The 9,515-nt window shown below is 27.9% G+C and overlaps 1 protein-coding gene across 1 annotated transcript; it reads left to right on the forward strand.

Annotated features, from left to right (window-relative positions):
* The first annotated feature begins 7,539 nt into the window (after positions 1 to 7,539).
* Positions 7,540 to 8,637, forward strand: LOC100776376 (ethylene-responsive transcription factor ERF098). The gene has a single exon (XM_003555464.3). The coding sequence runs from the start codon at positions 7,620 to 7,622 to the stop codon at positions 8,022 to 8,024; it is 405 nt and encodes a 134-aa protein (XP_003555512.1). The 5' UTR covers positions 7,540 to 7,619; the 3' UTR covers positions 8,025 to 8,637.
* The last annotated feature ends 878 nt before the right edge of the window (positions 8,638 to 9,515 follow it).

The raw sequence follows: 9,515 nt of genomic DNA on the forward strand, positions 1-9,515 counted from the left end.
ATTTCTAGGAATGCAAAATTATTTATTAAAATATCATAATGAATTTCATTTAATATTATTTTAATTAACAATAAAGTCAATAATTTATATTTTAACGTTTAAAAGAATAAATATTGAAAAATGTATATTTTATTTAGCATCAACGTAAAAAAATCCATTCACCAAATAAATAAATTAATAAGATAGTTATAACTTAAGAGAAATAGTAAACTGATATATAGAAAGAGAGCAGTAAAAAAAATATGACCAGAAACTTATTTTTTAATAAATGAATTTGAGATTGATCACTATATGTATCGATATTGTGAAAATAGTTTTTACGATCATTTAGTTATAAATTATTGTTTCTATTATTATGAAAGTTAATAAATATATTATATATAATAATTTATAATTGGGTAAAATTATTTTAATTGTAACTCCTTCTTCTCAATGAATTTACTCTTAATTAATAAAACATATATCATGAGAATTACTTTCTTACGTGAAAGAGAAAAAAAAAATCACTCTCATGTCTCAACCTTCTCATTAAAATATCAGTGATGTTATACGGTACGAATGGTGTTTGCACGAAACAGTATGAATCCACCCCTTCTTTTACTTAATACTAAAAACATGTCGTTGGGTGTTGTCTTAACTAACTTAGAGCTTGTATGTCAATTGATATTGATATGTGTATTAATTATATTTGGATAGAAAATTTTAATTAAGGAAAGTAATTTATAAAAGAATTTAAATTTTTATAATCTAGAATATTATTTGGATGTCATTTTACGAAAAATTTAAATTTTTGAAATTTTAAAATAGAATTTTAAATATTTAAAAATGTGAAATTTTAATTTTCTTTTAAGAGATAAAAAATTGAAATTCTCTTCTTACAACAAAATTTTCTAAAAATTTTGCGTATTTTTTTAGTAACTTCATCATCTCTTCTACCTAAAAATTTTCCAAATTCTTAAAATATTAAAAAATCCTGAATTTAATTTTTTTTTATCTAAATACAAAATTTTAAAAATAAAAGAATTTCAATTAAAGTATTTAAAATTTTAAAAATTTAAAATTTCTCAAAATTTTTAATTTTTCCATCCAAACAGACACTCAAAGTAATTTATTGGGCAGCCAGCATCCATCTTTGAAATATTTACGTGTTTGGTTGAATACGACATTGGTAGCAAAGTGTGCCACATAAATCATTCAACTTTAATGACAATGCTCACTATGTTTTAGACTCTTCCACATATTATCAATAACTGAATGCGTTACCTACTTGTGCGAAAAATAGATTGTGAGCCTCAAATTGTTCTAATTAGCAATGCATGGATGAATTGATTTTTTATACACCCTTGGGGTGCAATGTACAAACACTCATTTAAATTTATGACATTGATGATTAATTATTTGAAAGGCGTGAATTATTTTCAATATATTTTTTATAAAAAAAATTATACTTTGATTTTATTAAACAACATGCACATTTTTTAGATTGTAGATCTACTTCAGTAAAATAAAACAGTATTTGAAGCAATAACTTATTTATTGGTCAATATGAGACTTAAAAAATGTAAAGTGTATCTTTTTTATTCTCTCCTTTTTCTGTTTTGGAATACCAAAAAGTAAACAGGAAAAGAGAAAAAATAATAAAATAAATAAATAAGTATATATTTTACATGATTTAAATGTTAACTTAGTCACACATTATATAAATCATTTATGAAACCTTGATATCAACAGTAAAATTTAAACTCACGTCCCTATAAAATATGAATGATATGCTTACCAACTATATCGAGTCATCAAGTGGATATTTTATTTGTCAAGATGAATATTATACCTTTTGTGAAAAATTTAATATTTATAATCTTTCATCAAATTTATATTTTAATTTTTATATATGCAGAGTTTATTTTATAATTCTATAATAAATAAATAAAATTATATTATATGATAAATATTTTTTTCATGATTTTAAAATTCATAAATAGACGCTAGCAATACGTGATGGGAGGTGCATTAATATCCCACTTCAGAGCAGGTACTTGTCTTTTTCATGAGCAAACGATAGCCACTAATTTTGAGCAGATAAAAGCATATACGCAGCAGATCATGTGATAATGATTGCCGCTAAATATTTTGGAAAAAATTGGATGCTTAACCTATCATTTATAAATTATTAAAATAACTGATTTTAGACATTTGTTGAGCTTCACGAGATACTTTGGACTCTTGAAATTGACCATGACAAGGCCGATACGAGACTTCAACAGAAAAATTAAGAATGGCTAGAAAAAATAAATGAAAGCGAATATGAAAACCCTAAATCATGAACAAATAGGTAATGGTCAAAAGTGACTCAAGATATATTAAATAAAAAATAATTTTAATAACATATTCATTTTCATATGTTTTATTTCATGTAATATATTTATTTTTTAATTTTAATCTTTCTAAAATTATTTTAATGAAATATTAATAAAGAATTAAAATTGTATATCTAGGATATTTGAAAGATTTAATTTGTGCAATTAAAATTTAGGAGAACAAAATTATACAACTGCATAATCAAAAGTGAAACTAATTTGAATAAAATATGTTTTAAATTCCTATAAAATTTAAAAAATATTAATTTTATCCTTATAAATTTTTGCATTATTAATTTGATCCTTATATAAATAAAATATATTTTTATTAATCCTTAATCATAATTTTATTAGATGATGATTTGATGTGGTTAACAAATATACATGTGTAATTTAATTTTAAATAATTTGTGATAGTTAAATAACCCCCAAAATGAATAAAATTGGAACTAAAGTCCCCCAAAATTGTAATTTTTATCACTTTTTAAATGATTTTTTTGTATTTTCTGATGAGATTAGAAGGAAAGATAAAATAACAATAAATTATGGTATTTTTTTAGTATATTTGGAAAGATAAAAAGAAAAAATAATTAAGTCAGTTAATAATATATCAGTAAATTATGTAAGAATTATAATATCAGTAAATTATGTAAGAATTGTAATTAAAGATAAAAAATATATATTTTATTTTTATAGAAATTAAATTAATAAAAAAATTTATTATGAAGACGAAACTAATAGTTTTCAAATTTTATCCAACTAATTAACCTTATTTATTTCATCTCTGACGTCGGTTTTTTCTTGTTTATCCTTTCCTAATTAGGTACCAACAAGTATAATGCTTAAGCCTATTAATTTCCTTTCACTTGCTCACTGCGAAAGCACGACTTCACTCATACAGGACTGCAGTTTCACCAACTCATTGTCGAGCTTTAACAGCTAGTTTTTTTTCTTAATCTTACCCAAACACAAATATATAAACCAATCATATATACATGCTGATTGCTGCTTTTGCTCCTATGGCTTTCAACTTCAATTCGTCACTGTATGTGTACCCGCAAGCCGAGGCCTGTCACTGCCTACCCCACATGTTGGAAGGAAATTAAATCGCCTATGAACTATGAAGCAAGGACATATAAAATGTGCATGTTTGGATCTTTTCCCCCTAAAAATTAGGTCAAAATAGACCTAAAAGCAATTATAAGTTGCTTCAATGGATATACTTTAAAGTCACTGCCGATCCAAACATGCCGATAAGATTGGTTTGATGATCCAAAAAAAATATAAAGATTATTATTTAAATCTCCCACTAATATTTTAGAAAAAAAAATCATTAATTAATATTTGTCAATAAAAAAATAACCCAACAAATGTGACACAAATAATTAGTAATTTAATCTTTTAAGTACAAGACAAGATTCAATTCCTAGCTATGTGATTGTGTTCCATTATTGGTATTCTATTCAAATGCATTTCTTTTAAAATAAAATAAAAATGAACAAGGAGATAGCTAAAACTGGACCAACCATAATGGAGCTAAGACGCATATACGGACAACTTCCAAATATAAGATGTATATGTACATGCATGTGTTCTATTTTATTATTATGAGAATTTTTTAATTATATAATTGTATATTTATGGCCAATATTAATTTTATTTCAATTTAATTTTAATTGATTTTTTAATATTTAGTTGTATAGTTAAAATTTGTTGTTTTCATATTGACAAGAATAACAAACTTTGAATATATAACTATATATAAATAATTAACATTAATTTTATTCAACTTCCATTTTAACCATTTAAATATAATTATATGTGAGTAAAACTTATTAGTCTCCAAGGTACTTATATCGAAATTTGAAAGAACGTAGAAGCTAAACCTGGTTGCTTGCTTCTGACCACTTGACATAAATCCTCTGTTATACGGTCGTGATTGCAAGTGGAGCAGACAAACATTTAACAGACTGTTGACGGCTGGTGGGCCTTGAAATCACGGTCTCAAATATCAAATGGGCTGCTGTTAAATAAAACCCAGCAGTTGGTCACGGGCTATATATATATAGGCTTTTGTTATATTCACTCCCTTTTTTCTAAGTACACTATCCTTACTATCATAAATACTTTCTTTACCCAAAATACTCCTATAAAGAAATGTTTTGTTGTCATGGAAGGAGTGCATTATTGAAAGAATGCGCAGCAGTGTGAGGGGAAGAAGAGTGTTTAAAATAAGAAGGTTATTTAAGTCATTTGAATTTAAAAAATAAGAAGGGAAGTGCACTTAAAATAAAAGGGAGGTAAATATAGAAAAGCCTTAGTATATAGCATTCCGTTAGCCCAACCGTGAGATGCAGTCCTGAACTTTGGACCTGGGAGGTACACCTACTAATACTATAGGCTAATTAAGTAATTATGGTTTTGTCTTTAAAGGATTAGTTGAAACTTTTAGTTACGAATAAGTTGTTATGGCGCATGTAACTACCGTGTTTCTGTGGGGGTTGTAGTGCTTAATTTCTTGGGGATTTTTTCCCCTTTTATCCACCAAAATAATTAACAAGTATAATAAATAAATAAGATAAATTATTGAATAAAATAAAAACCAGAAGAATAATAAGTTTATCTTTTCACCCAATATATCAGAATTAAAAAACTTAATTATATAGCTATAAAATTGGTAGAATTATTTTAATTTAATCAGTAATTTTGATTTTAAATCTTAATATAAATATTCAGAGAAAAATAATTTTGATATTTCCTACCATTTTTCCATAGAAGATGTATATTAATCGGAAAAAAAAAACTGATTATATATAGTTGACAATTGAAACTAAAACTCTTACAGTAAAATAATATATGCATATTAACGTATATGCCTACATCACATAAAAGCAATATAGCCTGGAAAGGGGTTCTTTTGGTGTAAAAATGTTTACCCTTTGGTAAAATGTCTCCTACGAAATAATCATATGATGTGGTCAATTTTTAATGTAGCCAGCCAATTGCAGCACCTTTCAAAGTTTGAATTAGGTATTCGTTTGTCTTCTATATTATATAATTGACCACAAAAAATTAGTTTCTATTGTAGCCTGACTGAGCATTTCAAATACAAGATCTTATTTTGAGATTTTAATTACTTTTTTGGTAAATTTTGTGGTGTTACATCACTCTCAAAATTCCCTCTGTTTTTTACTTTAATAGAATATTTTTTTTAAATTTTAAATTATTTTTTTAGGTCCTAGAAGAGTTGGATATAAATCAAAGAGTAAAAACATATATTTTTTTTTTAAAATAGACATAAATCTTAACAAATTCTTCTATAAGAATTAGATTTCCACACATAAAGATCTAACATTATAATGAATCTTAGCAGATCAAATCTTAAGATTATGATCTCCTTATCAGATTCCTTATTGAAAATACTCCATTTTAGAGGTTAGGTTGGATTGATATATGTTTATTAATTATATATTATATCAATTGCTAATGGAATAAAATGGTATTTGTATATATACTTAAACAATATCTCTATATCTCTACTTATCATTTTTTTAATTTTTTCTAGATTTTTCTTCTCTAATCATTTCTCACCACTCACAATTTTTTTTTTACTTCTCTCTCATTTTTTTTTATATATCTCTCTTTCCTCTATAACATCAATTTAAAATGGAGTATTCACTCGCTAGTTGCCAAATTAATTAAGGATATCATTGCTCTCCGTACCATAATTCCATATAATTATTCCATTTAACTGATGGCTAACTAATAACCAAATTTTGCCCCTTTCGGTCTCTTATAAAATATACGTTACCAACAAGTCCCGATCGACAAAAGTTGATTTTTTTTAGGGAGACAAAGGTTAAATTTGGGATCTGCTTGAAATAAAATATTCATTTGCTAAATTATTAGAGTATGTTCAGAATTCTTTGCTGAGCTGGGCTTGTGAGCGAAGGTGATGGAACATTCGGAATTTTTTTTCAATAATGTTTATGGATACTATATATGCATGTAGATTTTTCCGTTCAGAGTGTTTTTTGTACAATACCATGTACAGTACACGTATAATACAAAGAATTCACAAGTAAAGGATGCATGTCAAAACTATTATTAGATTCAGGGCATTTCTCATGTAAAACAAGGGAGATTATTTTACTCTCACTGTCCAATTTTTTTAGATTCAGGATTATATTTTTCGTAGTAGTGGTTGTAGAATAATTATGTAGCGTAAGGGTGAGAGAGAATGGGAATTTTTTTTTTTTTATCTAATTTGTCCTCTTCATAACCTAGCTTCCCTCTATTAAGCTAAGTTTTTAACTAAGAAATAAGTTAACAAAATAAGTTTATCCTATCTTAATAGTTGACAAAGTTATGATTTTAAATAGGATAAAACAATCCTATCTTCTCTTTCTCATCTTAACCACCACATAGGGGCTTAACGATTCTAGGCATATAAAATATTATAGAAGTAATTTCATCCAAGAATATGAATACGAATACCAAAATAGGCAAAAGTTTGACACATGAAGATATATACTTGACTGTGCCTTTGACTTGTTTCATAAATAAGATAATACGGATATAAATTTGAATGCAAGTTGGGGACAAAGATATAATATTGATGTCAATTTTTTATTTTTATTTCTTGCTGTAAATCATAGAAGCCACTATTTAATCGTATATATACTACTTTTAATTAGTATAGTTTGTGGAGTCTCGTCACTCTGTGGAAGCATAAAGTTGTCTCCACCCCAATCAGATACACCTTCTCAAAAAAGTGTTGTGAATAAAAACATATATAAATCTGGTGTTGCAAATGGATCGAATTATACATGCACAGTGTGAGAAAATCTATGATTCTCGGTCGCAGTGGGAAAATGTATGAAATAAGACTTTGCCTAGTTGCACAATTGATGAGAAAGATTTGTACCCTCTCCACGAATAGTATGCTCGTGGCAAAACATAGAAATAGTCGAAGAATCGAATTTATACACATGCACTTCTATTTGAATAGAGAGAACCTTCTTGGAAACAAATCTTGGTCAATGTAACGTTCCTAGATTGAGATAAAGAACAAATCATTATTTTTCCTTAGAGATGTGACGCATTTCCTCACACGGATTATATATATATATAAGCATCATCATCAAGGCCATCACAAACCTCACCGTACAAAATCACGAGGCAATAACAATAATAAAAACCAAGCTAGGTCAAAAATAGAAAAGAAAGAAATTAACAATTAGGTCCAAGCAGAAGAAGAGTATGGAGGAGCACCAGAAGGCTGGGAAGCTGCAGGGAAAGGAAGAGGTGCGGTACCGCGGCGTGCGGCGGCGGCCGTGGGGAAAGTACGCGGCGGAGATAAGGGATCCATCGAAGCAAGGGTCAAGGCTGTGGTTGGGGACATTTGACACTGCTGAAGAAGCTGCTAGAGCTTATGACCGTGCAGCTTTTAACCTAAGGGGCCATCTTGCGATTCTCAATTTTCCTAGTGAGTACTATTCTCAGATAAGGGGTTCACCACCATATCCACCTCATTTAGCAACACCATCTTCCTCTTCTGGTGCACAACAGAGGCCTGTTTTTGAGATTCCGTGTTTGGATGATAAGGTGTTGGAGGATCTTCTTGGTCAGTCAGAGGAACACAAGAAGAAAAACAAGGGAGATTAACGAATAGTACTCTACTCAATCATTCATACATATATAGTTTCTCTGCTCTTTCTTTTTCCCTTGTTTTATCCTTAACTGCTACTATACATATAGTAATAACTGAGCTGAATCTCTGTCTTCAGATCTAGAAACAAGAAAATATAATTAACCTTCATTATCTGGGTTTGTACAAGTTTCTATCAGTGGATGAAAATAATTATCATAATAAACTCTAGTCTAACTAATTACGTAGTCACTTTTTGTTCAGCTTAATTGATCTTGGGGCCATATATATGTATGTGCCAGTACTGTACGGGATAATTATTATATGGTTTTATCTCTGGAAGAACGTATTGCACTACGGTAATGGATTGCTTCAGCGTCATGGATTCAGATGAAAAGGGAGTGATGGAAAATGAAAAAATGTTAATCAGCAAATATGAAAGGGAATTGTTATGCTTTATAGAAGAAAAAAAGGAATTATTATGTTGATATACACATACAAGGAAAATGGAAAATGCTTCCTTTCAGAAGCATCAACTATTAAACCGAAAGTATATATATTGATTTATTTTCTTTTTAAAAAAAGGTGATCTGAAGAGTATAACGAATTGTTAATCAATAATTTCTTCTTTTTTGCGTGCAGGTTTCCAATATTTTTAAAAGTTAATTATTGTTTAAAGGTTTGTAATACATTGATTTTTTTTTTGTGAGATTAAATGACCCTATGTGTGTGTGTTATAATGTCATTTTGTCTATTGAGATGTATTTCTTACAAATATTTAAGGCTTAATTATCGTACACTGATGATGCAAACATATACTCGATTCAAACAAATATTGAATTAGCATTTAGTTGATTATGGAGGTCAGGTGATGTACATTTGTTCTACAGTTGTTTTCCTCTCATATATGAGATTTTCACTTGACTTGTTGAAGATTTTCCAATGTTTTCAGCTCCCCTCGCAATCCAACAGTACAAGTATTTATAAACTTAATTTGTCATGTCTTTAACTATATCTCTCACAATTTTTTTTTTGTTTTGTTTTCTAAGTGACCTCACTTCTTTCATCTAAATACACATTATAATTGACTCAGCTGCTAATAAATTTATTTACATTTATCAACATATCCTTAATTACTAGTTTAACACATAACCTATTTCGTAAAAAAAACACTTAACCTGCCTTTTCACGAGGTGTAACAAAGTTTTATAATTGTAATTAATATTACGTTATAAATTAAATATAAAATATTTGGATGTAGACGATTTGGGTGCGAAGTTTAATTATTTTTTAAGGGATTCAAGAGTTTAAATCCCTAAGGATGTAAGTCAGGATTAAGTTAGAGCAAAAATTCGCTCCAATGCACAGCCTGCGGACATTTCTTATACGATTCTTAACTTCAGTGTTGAGATATGATGCTCTTTTGGGACTGTAAATCTTCTTCCATTATGTTTTTAGTTTTTTTCTCTCGTAATTTTATTAAAAAAAATTAAAAATTATGACAAACA

The sequence above is a fragment of the Glycine max genome, chromosome 20 (assembly GCF_000004515.6).
Source record: "Glycine max cultivar Williams 82 chromosome 20, Glycine_max_v4.0, whole genome shotgun sequence".
Lineage (NCBI taxonomy): Eukaryota > Viridiplantae > Streptophyta > Magnoliopsida > Fabales > Fabaceae > Glycine > Glycine max.

Excerpts from the sequence above, each read along its gene's own strand:
- LOC100776376 (XM_003555464.3), top strand. The coding sequence starts at position 7,620 with ATGGAGGAGCACCAGAAGGCTGGGAAGCTGCAGGGAAAGGAAGAGGTG.